The sequence below is a fragment of the Musa acuminata genome, chromosome BXJ3-11, assembly GCF_036884655.1.
Source record: "Musa acuminata AAA Group cultivar baxijiao chromosome BXJ3-11, Cavendish_Baxijiao_AAA, whole genome shotgun sequence".
Taxonomy (NCBI): Eukaryota; Viridiplantae; Streptophyta; class Magnoliopsida; order Zingiberales; family Musaceae; genus Musa; species Musa acuminata.
In genome coordinates, this window is record NC_088359.1 from 23,346,325 (window position 1) to 23,363,337 (window position 17,013).

The 17,013-nt window shown below is 36.5% G+C and overlaps 1 protein-coding gene across 1 annotated transcript; it reads left to right on the top strand.

Moving 5' to 3' along the window:
* Nucleotides 1-859: 859 nt before the first annotated feature.
* LOC135653376 (twinkle homolog protein, chloroplastic/mitochondrial-like) lies at nucleotides 860-16,559 on the top strand. The gene is made up of 21 exons (XM_065175294.1): nucleotides 860-1,257; nucleotides 1,379-1,512; nucleotides 2,577-2,632; nucleotides 2,764-2,821; nucleotides 2,921-3,031; nucleotides 3,626-3,709; nucleotides 3,788-3,868; nucleotides 3,995-4,060; nucleotides 4,169-4,285; nucleotides 5,349-5,396; nucleotides 5,512-5,597; nucleotides 5,767-5,827; nucleotides 9,175-9,357; nucleotides 11,108-11,239; nucleotides 11,310-11,371; nucleotides 12,966-13,049; nucleotides 13,227-13,358; nucleotides 13,587-13,683; nucleotides 13,759-13,893; nucleotides 13,991-14,058; nucleotides 16,116-16,559. Exons 1-21 carry the CDS (start codon nucleotides 1,014-1,016, stop codon nucleotides 16,180-16,182), a joined length of 2,106 nt encoding a protein of 701 aa, XP_065031366.1. The 5' UTR covers nucleotides 860-1,013; the 3' UTR covers nucleotides 16,183-16,559.
* The last annotated feature ends 454 nt before the right edge of the window (nucleotides 16,560-17,013 follow it).

Genomic DNA, 17,013 nt, shown 5'->3' on the forward strand with positions numbered 1-17,013 from the left:
TTGTGAAACGATGAAAATATTTGATGAAAGCCCTAAAGGACCATTAAAGTTTTTTTTTTGGCTAATTTAAGCTAAAATTATAATTTTTTTGGCAAATTTTTTTTATGAAACCTTGAAAGTATATTTTTTTTTCTTTCTAATTTTAGATCATCAAAGGACCAATTTTAAGTTAATTTAGCTCGTAAAAGGCTAAAATTTCCCCTTATTTCCATTTGTGGTAAATATAAAGAACCAATTTGGATCAAAAATCATATTAGAGATGATTTTGTGAAGCTTCGAGTTATAATTTTAGTTAAACTATTTCTTATTTCTCCTTTTAAAATTTTCATTAAATTTATTTTGTAAATTCCTTGGGAAGCCCAAAATGACTAGTTTTTTTTTTCTTTTTCTTTTTCTTTTCTGGACAATTAAAAGTACCTATTTTCATTTTCTTCAACCCTAAAAACCGAAAAATTCTAAAAAGGCCCTAAACACTCCTAAAAATACTTTCCGACGTGTATGCTTTTTAATGTTCATGCCGTCCGTCGTGATCCAATAATAATAATAATAATAATAATAATAATAATAATAATAATAATAAAGCAGCTCTTTCCAATGAAAAAGAAGGCAAAAATTGCAGCTGGAATGTATGTGCGTGATTTCGCCAACCACACACAGTACCTACTGTTGTAAAATAAACGCATGATTTGATTTGATTTGATTTGACCCCACAATTTCTTCTTCCTTTTGACTACACCCAAAAATAAATCATTCGTTTCCACAGTTATCTTCTACGGTAGATTATAACGCTCTCTTTAAATCGCGAATGTTTTTGCAATTGTAACGCTTTCATGTGTCTCCTTCATACCGTCATATATTCTGCCGCCCTCACGCAAGCGAAGACGAACCCTAATTAAGCCTTCCGTTTCGCTTCTCACTCCTCATTTCCTCGTCCTACTTTCGCCATTCCTCTCTCTCTCTCTCTCTCTCTCTTTCTCTGTCTCTCTCATTTTCTCTGTCCAACACTCTCTATAATGCCCTCAATCCCCTGCGGCGCTCTCCAAAGCCTCCTCATGGGCGGCTCCAAGTACATTCCCGTGCGATACTCTGCCTATGCCGCTGCCGTCGCAGCTTTCGTTCCTCGTCGCCTTCTCCATTTTCGCGTCCACCTCCGCTCACCTCACTTCCGAGGCCCCGTCTATAACAACCTTCCGTTCTGTCAGATATCTTATCGAGCTTGCAACCGTTCCTCTGTCCCCGTTACGGCTGCGAACGCTGGTTGTCACGTCAAACACTGAATCTTTCTGTAGTTTTTGGGCTTCAATTTTCTTGATTTCTTATGTTTATGGCATACATAAGATGGTTCTATTGCTTTTTAAAGGTTTATTTGTTGCAACAGTTGAAGTCGCACGGCCGGGTGATGAGACCATCTTTGCAGAGCGGATTGCACACTTGAAGACAAAGATGAAGGAAGTAGGAATTGAGTACGCTGCTTGTATACCTGGGAAGAGTCCGGCATTGCTATGCCCAAAGGTTCCTCCTCTACCCCTTTGATATCTGTTCATCCTACCCCCTGATTTCCATGATAATAAATTATTCCATTGCAACTAGTCATTTTTTGCTGCAATTTTCTTTACTAGCTCAACAATTTTCTTTGCTGCAATTTTGATTTGCACGTTGGTAGCGTGATGACCACCGATGTGTGTTTTGAAAGTTAAGTGTGGTAACGTTGGCACAAAAAATCCTAGATTAGACAAGCTCATAATTCCTAAAAGCGGTGGCCACAACCAATATTTTAGCATCGATGACATGCAGAAAGTACAGAAGAAGCTAATTGCATTTTAGACTTTTTATCAGGCTACCATCGAGCTTTTTGGCCACAGTTGCTGCCTCTTCACGATGGCCTTATAGTTGTCGGTATAAGACCATATATCTTTAAATGACTGGTCAGTTTAAATTGTATTTACTGGCTCAGCCCCAGTATAACAATTTAATTTAAATCATTCCAGTTTAAAATAAGATAACTTTTAAACCAAGTTTTTTGCTGCTGTACTGATTTGCATCTGCAATCTTACTTTTTTTAATCATATCGTGGATAGCGAATGGCATCGTTTTTTCAATTTTGATTTTTTGACATTATGTAACTCCTGAACTATGAAGTTTCATCTTGATATTTTGGTCTCATATTGTATGAAATTATGACACTCAATTCTGTTCTCTATGAGAAATTTTCAGGTGTTTGGATCTTTGATAGTGTGTAACATGACTCATATAATAATATAATTGTAATTTTATGTCGGTAGTCCACTTTCAGTTGTAAAATTTTGAAGTAATGGCTAAAGTCTCGTCTGCTTGATTGCATATGCATGTGTAGTTGGTGTCCTTGTATGTGTTTGTGCATGCAACTTTATACATGTAAAGTATGTTTGTGCAGGAAAGCTTCAATGTCTATGCAATTAGAAGTAGATAGGTTGTGCATATCAGTATGCCATCCAAATTTATGAGGATTTATTTGTTAACTGTGGTTTAGATAAATACCTGAATGTGCGTGTGTTCAAGCATGTTTGTAGATTAAATCTCTATTTTTAATATTTTAGTGTAGAGGAGGGAGTTCCACGGTGAAGAGCCTTTTTGTTGTCATCCATGAAGATAGGTGAGTTCTCTTTCTCTGTCCTAATCAGATAATGACCGTCCTTTTATTTGTTTCTTTCGCTCTGCAACATATAGTATCTGGCTTTATAATTTTTTTCTTGATGATATTTATTTTTCTTCTTGTTCCTCTAGAAATTTGGCAATATGGACATGCTTTAGAGGTGAATGTGGATGGAAAGGTGAAGTACAGGTATTGTCATTCTAGAGAAATACATTTATGGCAGCAGTCACCAGGCATTGGAATTGCAAGTTTACCTGTATGTTGCTGTCAATCACTATTCTCTTGTAGGCTTGTGAAGATGTCAAGGCAGGCTTGACTGAAAAAGATGAAGATATGAATGCTAAGCAGCATACAGTAACTACAGAAAAGCGTCTTCAGCTAGAGCCATTAGGTGAAGAGGTAGTTAATACTTAATAATAATGCATATATTTTAAAATTTTATCGTTATTGGTTGTCTTAATTATGTGTCTTCTTTCATTTAATATTTTACATTTTACTGTACTTCCTCTTTCAGACTATGCAATCTGGTTTCAAGTTCATCAGTAAATTCTCAAATGATGTTGTGAATTTTGTTCTCCATGTTCATTCTCGCAGATGGACTTGATAGAATTTCATTGCTCTCTTATCAATAATGGTTTCGTGAAAATTAGCCAAAGGAATGACATAAAGGACAATTGCTTTAGATCTATGGCAGCAAAATCCTTGCCATCCTTTTTACAATGATGTGGCGTTTGAGTCATCTTTTCATGTTAGTGCCAAAACAGGTTCCTAAATGTTGTAATGCCAGCTAAGGAGTTGAATGTAGGCAATTACAGTCGCTAATTTTTTTGGCTTTCACCACTTTGTTTGTTTTAGTATCTTTTACAGTAATGCAATTTGGCTACAGAGATCCTGATGTGATATATTAGTCTATACTGTCATTAATTGTATATCATCATGGATGGACAGATGATGTGACTCATAAAATTACATCCTCCTGCATTTACTTTTCAGGTTATTGCATACTTCGCAGATAGAATGATATCGGCAGAAACTCTTCGACGAAATGCTATCAAGCAGATTAAATGTGGAAAAAAGGTTTAACTTTCAGAATTTTTTTTTCTCCACGTGACAGGGTTTTATGTTTTCATGACATGATTGTGGTACTCTTTGCAGATTGCTATCGCTTTTCCTTACAGACGAAATGGAACACTTGTAAGCTGCAAATACCGTGATTTCTCCAAAAAGTTTTGGCAGGTTTATGCAATGTCCTATTCATTTATTAATAGATACTGTCTTTAGATATTTTTATTTTTGATCAAATACATATATGTTTGAGAATATATTTATATTATGTGAACTTGCCTTTTTCCCATCTAATAGGAACCAGACAAGGAACGGATTTTTTACGGACTTGACGATATAAACCAATCTAGTGACGTCATAATTGTAATTTGTCTAACTGTGATCCATTTACTATATTCCTGATAGTTTATCTGATTTTTTTCTATTTTCCTTCTGTGTCATTTCTTCCTTTTTCCTTTTCTGTTAATACAGGTTGAGGGTGAAATAGATAAACTCTCCATGGAGGAGGCTGGTTACCGTAATTGTGTTAGCGTACCTGATGGTGCACCTGCACAAGTTTCCAAAGGGCCACTTGTGGCAGCGGAGGAGGTCTTGACCAGACTTGAAATTTGAAATGATCCTTTTTAGGTTTTAAAATTCTTTGATTCTTATATTAATTTTTCATGGTCTTATTCTTCTGAGGGTTGAATTTTTGTGCCTCTTTTACTTCTTTTATAAGTCTGAAATATACAACATCCAGTTGTTATATGTTTATCTTTTAAGGGGGTGGGGTGGGGGAGCATAAAAACAAGGTTGGGTATACCAATCTTTCTCCATTGCCATGATACAAATCTGAAGTTTTTTATATTAGGTTTTCTAGAAGGGTATTACATTTCATCTTTTGTAAAGAACATATAAGCCATGGTTTGCAAGTGATATTTTTTTGTTCCAAAGCATATATGCACTCTTTTTTGAGACACACAAACTCAACTTACATGTTGGTGCCCTATATCTAATAGTCTAACATGTCTGCAATATCATTCCTGGTCACCAACTGTGGTTTAGGTGAATCTAGCTGTTTTGGATTTAAGTTCCTGAAATGGCATTATGCTGTGGTTTAGCTACTTTTTAATTCTTTAAGCATGAACCTAACAAAAAAAGGCGAAGTCAAGCAGTTGCATTAAGTGAAAAGGGTAAAAACTAAGGTTTTACGTACCTCACATTCTGCTTATGCCATTTATTCATGTGATATCTGTTGAACTCACAGTTGTCCATGCACATGATTAGTTTTACATGTGGGTTGGCATGCCATGCCATGTTTCAAGAATTAGTGCATTTTTCAGGAATTATCGTCCTTAAGCAATAGATAGTTATGATTGACAGTTGACTAGTTAGTGCACTATTTTGGTTATTTTTTACTGTTACAAGTTAAAGTTAAGAAGGCTTGCATTGTCCTTAATGTTCTGCAAACCTGATCTTTTAGATTTTTCGTGACTATCTCAGGCATTGATTGTTGAGGTTTTGCAGATGTAAGCATGTAATGAGAAATTAGGTTTTGCTAGATAATTAAGAGTGATATATATAATCACATTATGTAAGACAATAATCATTATACCTTTTCAAATTGTTGTGTTGGGATTCTAACAAGCTGCAATGTTCTTTTTAAATCTAGGACACAAAGTTTCAGTATTTGTGGAACTGCAAAGAGTACCTAGAAAAGGCAAGTTGTTTAATGTTTGTAAGCAAGTTAATCCACATATCTTGCAGCAATTGACCTGTAGAGTACTAAATTTCTTAGCTGATTTGCAATGATATATTGTGGATAAATCCATCAGGCATCTCGGATAATTTTAGCAACAGATGCAGACGGTCCTGGACAAGCTTTAGCTGAAGAGCTAGCACGTCGCCTCGGTAAAGAGAGGTTTGGTTTCTCATTATCATGCTTTATGTGTGCATGTTGATTTGTGCTTGTTCTCCTGTTTGTGTGTATGATTGATGATTATCTATTTGTGTCTACTACGGGTAATGATTAAGTCAGCTTATAAACAAGAAAGTTGCTTTATACCTCTTCAACATTTGGGCAAACACAGGTGTTTGAGGGTCAAATGGCCGGAGAAAAGTGCTAATGAAGTTTGCAAAGATGCTAATGAGGTTTGTTTTGCCTGTTTGAACTGTTGTTTTTCTTCTATACTGACTACTTTCTTCTTTATGTTGTTATTGCTATCTGCAATTTTGTAATGGTAGGGACGTAAGGTCATGTGTTCATTGTAGTTGTTACTTACCATATACAAGACGTGATACAACATACAAAAGTTAGTTTTAACACAATACTGTGTTCCTTTTGGTAAAAATTGAACCCTCAATTTCATCATAATCATTCAAGGAGGCTATAATTTAATGATCAGTAGTTAAACATGATTTGAAAATTCTACAAACAAAAAGTTTTTTCTGAAACATATGCATCATATGAAGGAAAAGATAAGCAGTTTTAATGGCATATAATATATCTTGCTTTGGTGAACTATACAAAAGTGTTAAGCAAGTTGATTTTTCTGTATTGATTTAACACTATTTAGATTAATGTCAACCATTTCAATCATATTAAATTAGTCCAAATCATACACGAATGTTGCACTGTTTAGTTTCATGAACTTACAAAGATACATATCTAAACCAAATAAATCATGGTTTCTAAATTTTCGAATTCTGTAGACTATGCTTAAAGGAACTGACATATGATTTAAAGACACCATGATTGATTTTTGGGTGATAGGATTGAGGTCTCAATTCAAGCTCAACTATCTATATGTACAAATACATGTTTCTATGCATAAATGCATTCCCAGTGCGCATGTGTATTGATTGTATGAACCAATGCTTCACATCTTGGTTCGGTGCTCGGTCCTTTGGTAGACCAAGATAGTTGGTATATCATCTGTTGGTATGATCCAATGTTTGACATTTCGCTCGGACCCGTACAAAACGGGCAGTATGTAATGGTTTGGGTGTGGACCCGTACATAGACCGCCCTCGTTTAGGGTGGTTCGGTCGGAACCACTAAAAGAAAAAAATTAATAAACATGCTTTTGGGTCTATGTTTGCAAGCCCTCCTCAGATGAACGTGAGCCATTTCGCCTCATGTTTCTGCCCATTATCGGTCGTCGTCCGTCATGCGCCACTGATGAGTATGCTTTTTCTTCCCTTCTCTTCCCCCTTTACACTCTCTCCTTTCTCTTCCTCCATTGTGCCCTCTCCTTCTTCTTCTTCCTCCACCACGTCCTCTCATTCTTCCTCTTTGTTTTCCTCCTTCCTCTTCTTCCTACTTCTTCCTTACTCTTCCTCCTCTTTCTCCCTTGTGCCTTTCTCTTCTCTTTCTTCTTCGTCTTTGAAACACCCGTACACACCGATGTACCATGTGTCGGTGCATCTGTATGTACTGGTCTAGCCAGAGATTGATATGGGTCTAGTATGCAAAATGACAATCCTTGATAAAGAGGGGAGAATTAAGAGAGAGAGAGAGAGAGAGAGAGAGAGAGAGAGAGTTGTGTAACAACTATCATAAATAAAAGAAAAGGAATCCTAGTTTCTTGGTTGGCTGTTGGATGATAAATAGCAGCAGTATTTTAAACCTTGGTATGAATGCATGTGCATCCATGTGCAAATGAATATATGGACAGAGATATACATGACTTTACACATGAAAATGAATGTATTGATAGAGATATACACTTTACACACCTATATGGATGTCTGCATGTTTGTAACACTTTGATGGTTATACACATCTCTTGTTATATGCATGTATCCAATATCCTTGGAAACAAAATTTAATGGCCATCTTTGTTTGTTGCAAGGTCCATCGTACTGTGGTATACCGCCCGGTACAGGTGATATGTACCGATCCGATAGAGGATTGATATAGGTGGTACATCAGTATGCTCTCATGTACCGTGCAGTGATTTAAAAAGGCGCTCGGGTGCTCGCCTAGGCACTCGGGCGAGGCGAGGCGAGGCCCGAGCGCCCCACTAATCTCCCAGGTGGCGCGCTTCAAACAAGTGCCGCCTGGGCGCTCGCCCGAGCCCAGGCGCTGGGTGCTTCGGGCGAGCGCCTGGGTTAACCAAGGCGACCGAACCAGGATTTTAGGTCTGGTTCGGTCTCTGATGGTTAGTTGGTTCAATCGAACCAACTAAAATCGATATAAGTGAGAACCCAACCCTAACCCTCGCCGCTGCCACTGTCGTGCCCGATCCCGATCCCGATCTCGTTGCTCGCCGTTGTCGTTGCTCGCAAACGCTGCCTCCGTCGCCGCTCGCGCCTCCCGCTGCTCGCCACTCCTGCTCCCGCTGCCGCTGCTTGCCGCTGTCGCTGCTCACAAACGCTGCCTCTGTCGCCGCTCGCACCTCCCGCTGCTCGCCGCTCCTGCTCCCGATGCCGCTGTCGCTGCTCACAAACGCTGCCTCTGTCGCTGCTCGCCGCTCCTGCTCCCGCTCCTGCTGCCGCTGTCGCCGCTCGCGCCTCCCGCTGCTCGCCGCTTCTGCTCCCGCTGCTCGCCGCTGCCGCTGTCGCCGCTGCCTCCTTACACTCCGCTGCCGCTGTCGCTTCCTCTTTACTCAGTCAGCAGGCTTAGCACCCCCTTACACTTCCTTCTCCTTCTGTTAATAGGATACAGTATACTGTTAACAGTATACTGTATACTGTTAATATTGTTAGGTTTATTTAAAATTATTAATTTTCAATACTATTAATAGATTTTCTTAATTTAATAGCATATTTTAATTTAAAAATTTAAATAATTATATTTATTAATTATATTATATATTTTTATATTTTAGCGTCTCGCTTCGCTCGGGCGTTTTTGGACCTTAGCGCCTTTTAGCGCCTAGCGCTTTTTAAATCACTGATACCGTGTGTCGATACACTTGGTACAGCTTGGTACGTACTATATCGATATCTGATTGGTACATCGGTATGGGCCAGTAAGGCAAACCATGGTTTGTTGCTTTTTATCATGCTTGCTTAGTCATTTTAGCTTGACCTAATACAATGTATTTTTATATATGCACTTTGAGATGCTTATATCGAGATTACTAGTTTTTATTTTCTTTTTACATTATTTAAGATATCAAAGCTGGTTACTTAAAATTTGCAGCATCCATTTTATTTTCAGTAAGGCATTTGTATTTCATGGCACTTTAGGCATCCTATATCCTACTGAAGAAGAGTTTTGATCGATTCATCCATGATTCATTGTTCATTTGAAGTGGGAAGGACTAGGGGTGGGATGCATTGTGTATGCATGCATTTGAATGCATATCCATGTGTTTGGATAACTGTTGTCTGATCCAAAGGGCCCTGTGGCCACTTCTATTTTGTGGAATGTGTTCACTTAAAAAACATCATGAGTAATAATAAATTTTTTCTGTATAAGCAAGTAAAAACTTGAATTTGACGTTTTCTCACTTTGTTGTCGAAACTTAGCATGTTACTCTTTCATTCAGGTTCTAATTCATTATGGACCAGATGCTCTAAAGAAAGTTGTTGAGAATTCTGAATTGTATCCTATAAGGGGTCTATTTCAGTTCAGTGATTTCTTCCATGAAGTTGATGCATATTATCACCAGACTCATGGATTTGAGCTTGGTGTTTCTACAGGTTGGAGAGGTTTAGATGAATTGTATAATGTAAGAATTTTACCTTGATGGCCTTTTTTTTTTCCGAGAAGACGTGGTAAAGGTTATATTTTAATTTTAAAATCAGATGCTTTATTGTTTACACTGGAAGTTTTGGTTAGGATCAATAGATTCTGCACTATACATGTGAGTAATGTATAACCACAACTCATGTTGATAGTTTATTTATAGATTACCTGCGTATTTTGGTCATCCGAGAATGGTATCCTAATAGATATTTTTAGAGCTTCTCTTTTGTTAAAGACCACATATAATGCATATTATTCAGTTTGCATGAATTGAATTTATAAATGAGTTTTGCTTCCATAAACATGTAGAACTTGACTGTTTCAACTGTTCCCCTTTAAGTTCAACAACAACAATGAGCCACAATGTCCATATTGTTTCACTTTGAGTTGACAATATCAATTTTTAACACTTCTAGTTAGCATGTTTAAGAGAACAAAAAAGCTCTACTGCTCAAAATACTGGTGTATATAGATCGCCATGCCATGTGCCAACCATGTGCAATCATCAAAAGATGGTTACCTTGAGACCAATAAACAAACATATTTCAGTTTTATGGCTATGAGGCCATCAAAAGAAAAAACAAACAACTAAGGTCAAATAATTGTGTTGAAGACTGGGAAAACATAGCAACAGCTGCTCTTGCATATTCTATTTTGTTCTTAGCTTTTCTCTATCACCGCAGAAATGATTGTAGATTACCTTACATTGAGATTGGCTATTTCATGGTTACCTTTGGGTTCATTGAAATGACGCCTATTGTGAATTTTAATATGGTGACTGTAACATGCATCTCATTCTGGGTTTGTGGAAGCAAATGTTTGAAAATGATAGTTCTCAAGTAAAACTGTGTGATGCACAAGGGCCAAATTTGGTCAAAAGGAGGATACTTTTCATGCTAGAAGTAGAATTTCGTGTTAAAAGTAGAATGTCTTATTGAAAAATAAGGAATAAACACAAAGATATTTGATTAGATTAATTTTTAAAGAGTAAATAAGAAATTACTAAAAAAATATAAGTTGCCTGTAAATGCCATTATGTCTTTCTTAAGGGCAGACCTCCAGCAACAAAAGGAATGGAACCATAGGCTCCTATGCTGGGTGCATTTCGGGGTATAGATCTAACCACTTCAGCTCCCCTTTTTCTGGCATGCTATTGTTCTTATAGGCATCCTAGCTTATCATCATTCGATAAGTCTCTAAACTCTGTCAAATCTTATTTTACTGTTTTATATGATAATTGGGTCCATATCGATCATTATTTTAAAGTAAGGTTGTCCATGTGTTTTTTTTAGAAGCTGAAGAAATCTGATTGATGGTTATTAATACCAACTTTGTGTCTATTATCCCGGGAAAGATTTTATCCAAATTTTCTCTTGAATGAGGTTTTTCAGGCCTTGTTTTCCATATCATCCTACATAACATTTATTCGTAAGTCTTTTTTGACATGAACCATCTAATTCTAGTTTGATATTGTCAGTGCTGATTTTCTTTTATTCTACTTTGTCATTTTGACATCCATTAAAATCTTATCTGATGGTCTTGTTGTTGGCTTTATTATTTTTACTTTCTATACTATTTCTCTGAATTAGCAGGTGGTTGGAGGAATGATTTGATGGTGTCTTTGAAACTTGAGGACTTAATTTCTTTGAAAACTAAGGAATCATTATAGTATGGATTATATAAGACCTTCAAGTTAATTTGTATATTTTGAACAACGATTTTTTCTTGAGCAGGTTATGCCTGGAGAGTTGACTGTAATAACAGGTGTTCCCAATTCTGGCAAAAGTGAGTGGATTGATGCTTTGTTATGTAATATCAATGAAAACGATAAATGGAAATTTGCGCTCTGTTCAATGGAAAACAAGGTCTGATTTGTGAATCATTAAGTTCTATTTATCTTATTGTATCTCGATCATTCAAGATGTTGGTCTTTAGGTTCGAGAACATGCAAGGAAGCTTTTGGAAAAACACATTAGGAAACCCTTCTTCGATGCAAGGTATAATGAAATTTTATGTTGTATCTGTCCCACCGTTAACTTGGATCTATGATACTTGTATCCTTCCTTTTGGATAATTGAAGCATATCTCTATTTCTTAGACTACAACAAGATGGATGTATTGTTTGCTTTTGTTTTGTTGGGGCAATTTCATTTGTTCTCTTTATTTGAGCTTTTGGTTAAACTTACACATTATTAGGGCATGCATCAGAATTCGGACTGCAGTCCATTTGGACCGGGACCTTATGTTCACAGATTCCATATGATTTGAAAGACTTTGATTAATATTGTTGCATATGGGCTTAAAGCTAATCTAAAAAGTCAAGTTGAATAAATAGTCTCATTGCCATAGTTGGGACAAGATTATGCAGATTTGAAGGCCAATTTAATCCACCCTAGTTACTGTATACAAAAAGCATTCACCTGATGAATTCAAGGCATCATTTTGAAGTGAATAAATCTTGTTGACAAAAGTTGTCAACACTGCCTATAATGTGTTTGACCGTTTTGTTTTACATGCATATAAGTTATTATATCGTTGCTTTGTCATGTCCTTAGCTAGGATTCTCTAAAAGGCGTGTTGTACTCAAGTAATATTCGTCTGCAAGGGTAAGCACAGAGAAGAGAAGGTTAAAAAGGTGAATGCACAATTAATATGCCATCATCGCACACAAAAAGTGCAGAATGTCTTTACCTCTCTGTTGCTTATCCTAAAGTTGTCCCGTACTTTTTGGAAGGCAAACAATTTGCTTATGCTGGCCACAGAGGGAAATTCAGCATGCATTCTAGAGGTCAAAACAACCGTAAGCATCAAATTTAAATGCTGGTCATCTCCCATCGGAACTGGGCCATGATTAACTTTGTTCTTTGTTGGCATAACTCTGCTGCTTTTAATAATTAATTGTTGGTAATTTAATTAAAGCATTGACCTGCTTGACACTTCTACTTTGGCTGCTGTCTCATGATGTTCTCCTTCATAAATGGCCCAAAATTGAATAATATAGTTGGTGAAAAGCATCGACCTTCCTGAGTTTCCAATGTTTGCAGATATTCAGAATATTAGTTTCAGAAAATGTTTTTCTTTTTTTATTTTATTTCTGTATGTGCATGTATTTTGGTTGTTGGGGTAGTAGGTTGATGGTTTCCCGTGTGAGAAGAACAAGGAAAAAGAGATCACTTGGAACATACTCATGTTGATATTAATGTAGTGCATGCACTTATCTTTCTTTGCATGTTTTGGTTTTCTTTCTTCATTTTTAGTTGAACCTCTATATGTTCTTTATCTCATCTAATATTTTAGCAAACTTTAGATGATTGAAGTCAAATTTTGGTTTAACTCATCAATCAGACACCTTACTACATCTTTCTTAATGATCTTTCATGTTTCAATCTTGCATTCAGTATTTTTGATTTACTATTGTGAAACTGTGCTTATATAAGTTTTTCCTTGGACATAAGCTGCTCTTTTAATAGCTTTTTTCTGCTGAATATGGAGTTGTTCAGTATTGTCTCCTTTGGTATTTACTTGGTTGTTAGTTCTTAAGGTTCTTTAATTTACTGTTCCTAAGTAATTCCTTCTTTTGACTATGCTAAGCTATGGTGGATCTACTGAGCGCATGACCGTTCAGGAGTTAGAACAAGGAAAAAAATGGCTCAATGATACTTTTCACCTGATTCGGTGAGTTTCTACACTGAAACATGTACAACTTGCCAGACAAATTTAGTTATTTATATTCATCCATGACGCAAAAGGAACTCCATGACTTTATCCTTTTGTATAGTTACCGTGTCAAGGTGTGACTTGTTGCTGATGTTTATTTCTTACTGATTGATTGTTTTTTTGTTATCATGGTAGGTGCGAGGATGATTGTCTTCCATCGATCAAGTGGGTGCTTCGACTTGCTAAAGCTGCTGTTCTTCGATATGGTGTCCGTGGACTTGTTATTGATCCATACAATGAGCTTGATCACCAACGTCCTCCAAATCAGTGAGCATCTTTGTAGTAGTACTAAATTATTTTTGTTTGCTTTCTCATGTCTGAGTTTTTTCGTTCTTTTAAATTATTTGATGCGGCCGGGCATTATATATATGTTTCCAGGCTTCAAGTGATTGCCATTAATAGCTGTAAACAATATATTCTTTTTGTTTGAACTTTGAAGTAGCTCACTCATTCCATCTGGAGCTAGTCTATTCAATTCTGTATTTTCTGTAACAGAACTGAAACAGAGTATGTGAGCCAAATGCTTTCTATGATCAAGCGCTTTGCCCAGCACTACTCCTGTCATGTATGGTTTGTAGCCCATCCAAGACAGGTATATGTTCCGATGTACAATATTATGTTGTTCAATGTATATGCTATTGTCTTCTGAAAGCAAACATTTGTTCAGCTACAACACTGGACGGGTGGTCCACCTAATATGTATGATATCAGTGGAAGCGCTCATTTTATAAACAAATGTGACAATGGAATTGTCATTCATCGCAATCGAGATGCAAAAGTTGGCCCTCTTGATGGTGTTCAGGTTCACTTTTCACTGTTCTTGATTTACTTCTCTGTAGTTCCTTATTTACTTCAAAATTTGATTCATGTGTTGTTTATATACATATATACATGTTCAGGTTTGTGTTCGGAAGGTACGAAATAAGGTCGTTGGGACTATTGGAGATGCTTTTCTGTCATACAATAGGTATATAATTTGTTGATCCGTGCAATTTCTAACATGCCTAATAAGCATTTATTGCTTGCTTTGTGTTCAATTAAGTTTATTAAATTCCTTATGCCAATTTTTGATGTTTTATATTGATTAAATAATAACAATAATTTCTTTTATCATAGGAAGGTCCATAATTGTTTGTCAACTTCTTTTTTTCTTCAATATTGTTCTTTAACATAATGTCACCAACTGAAGGTTTGCTGGCCTTGGACCTCATGCACATGATAGACCTTGATAGGTTTCCTAATTCACCACATGCTTTTTATTTCCCCTACTGGACCAGCTGATAAGTTTTGTTGACTATATTTGGTCATGTTTTGTGTGACTTTTAAGTTGTATAACTTAATGGAACTTATAAATATTATAAATCATAGTCAAGAGCTGTAGACAGTCATTGTTTGGTGTGACTATATGTTCTTTTTTATTGTCAAATTTAATTGGTCATGTCATCTCAATAGACTAGTTGAAGAAACCAGAGGTATATGCAGTAGGTCTTTTGGAACAAGCTATAAACAAAATGATTCATGTGGTTGAACCTGAGATGATAGAAATAACATTTTATGGTCACTGCTGAAGATAAGTAGTCATTTTTTCAAAAAAAAATCTCTCTTGCATGATTTTTCCCCTCCAATCCTAGATTATTTAGGCATACTGTCATTTCCAACAGGTGTTGAGTTCTATTCATGCTATCAGCATTCTGTTGTGGAAAAGTTGAATGAAACTCGTCATTTGGCTTGTTGAGATTTAGCATTTTCGCAGAATGCATGCCCATGTTACATGCACTCGGATAATTGAGGTTGTGTTGGATGTGGCAAAAGGGGGCTCAGGTTAGGGATTGGGTTGGGTTTTGCTTGGGGTAAAAATAGGTTGGGTTTGGGTAGGCTTTGATTGGGTTAAGACTAAGCATGTGTCAACCCGCCCCGCCCCAACCTGCTTGAGTTGCACCACTGTTAAAGAACATCAGAGAAAAAAGAAGAAAAGAAACTTTTAGTGACACTAAATACCATATCAGATATGCTGTTAAGTTCAAACTAAGCCTTACATATTACAACATTTATCACCAACAGGCAAGCAAATTAACCTTCACCATTGCAGAAACGTGAGCAAATTAACTTTCACCAGTTTCGGAAGACTTAAATTATCGCCACAACTATCAAAATATCAACACAAGACATTAAGCAAATTAACAATAGAATGTTTAGGTAACAACATAGTCCAAAATAGTTACAACCAGTCCATCATTATCTAGCATAAATAAAATTATTTGGACTGAGGCGACTTTAGTGGTAATGAATTGAGCTCGTATATAATATTTATACATTTAATTAGCTAAGCTGGGTCAGCTAGCCCAGCCTTGGAACCTGTGCTTAACCCAGATTTAGTTGGGTTGAAATTTCCTTGAATGGAACCAAGCCCCAGACCATAAGTATTTTTGTGCAAGTCTGGTCCAGTATCAGGTTGTGTTCAGGTCAAATCTGGGGGGACCCATCCAAATTGCATTCCTAGCTATCTACAATGCAATTGTTTCCTGCCTGGTGGTTGCCTTGAGTAAGCTTGTTGCACTTGGTTACCTTCACGCTTAAATGTAAAAGGTTTGGAGTTCATGCAATTATACTGTATGTGATGCAATTTCTAAATTAAGTTCCAACACCTACAACTATGACCATTGATGTCTTGTAGATTTTTGCCCTGCAAAATTTCAAATTGAGAATAATGGTGATAGCGAATTGCATCGAGCTGGATTCTATGCTCATTGGTTTTAGACCATGGGTGGTGGTGGTACCAGATATCTACATTGCATTGAGCTGAAAGCTGTGCTCATTTTGTTGGACTAACATGTGATTGGAAGCAAGTATACTTAGAATAAAAAAAATAAAAAATAAAGAACTATACTTAAAATTCTTCCTGTACCTAAGGTTCCATTTTTTCCATTTTCTGACACAACAGAAACTTACAAACTTTTTCAGAGTTTTAACCTTAAATTTGAGCAATACTGGAGATACTAACTGCACTGCCACATTATTTTGCAGGATTACAGGAGAATTCGAGGACATAGATGTTAGGGCTATATCCACGAGTATAACGAGAGGTGGATGAGATTTTGCAACTGCAGTATGCTTATGGACTGTGAATACCAAAAATTTTGCAACTTACAACTAAAGCAGCAGCGCACAACAAAAATTTCTGAATACCAAGCTACAACCGAGGAGGATTGAAGCATGTGATAGTTGAATGAACAATTGCTTGGAGATCAGGTCAAATTTTGTTCAGTCGTAAAACATTTGAAGGCTGTTTGTAAGGTGCATCTCTTTGAATAGTCTGATATAGTTTCTGAATTCTCAGCCTTTTTTTGTTTTGGGTTAGATGCCTTCAGGGGTTTCATCTTCATCTATTCCTGGTCTCGGATCCATGTTGTGTCCTGTGATGATTAATGTTTTCTGCTTTAGTTGATGCCTTTTATGTTTCCTGCTTCACAGATCAGAGGAATTATATGCAATTTTAACTGAGACATGTCCACACTATAAAATTAGAGAAAAAAGGCAGAATGATCTGTTCTTGATCAAATCTCAAAGCGTAATTAGTTTGACACCCACCCGCGTTTGAAGATGCAAATGTATATATTTCCAAGGGAGAAATGGCAGGATGGGTTAATTAGTTTATCAAATTTATTTGATTTTAATCATTGGTTAAAATATTTAGATTAAAAATTATCAATTTTGTTGGTTTTTAATAACTGGTTAAAATACTTAGGTTAAAATTAATAGTAATATATTCAAGATTCTTATAAATCAATTTTAGGTTATAGGATTATTCATTCTTGTTCCAGATCTCGATCCTCCTGTCTGTTTCGTAAAATAAATCCAGGCTTATGAGAATAGTCAAAAGCTGTGCGAGATCGACGTTTCTGGAGATACGAAGATGTGTGTT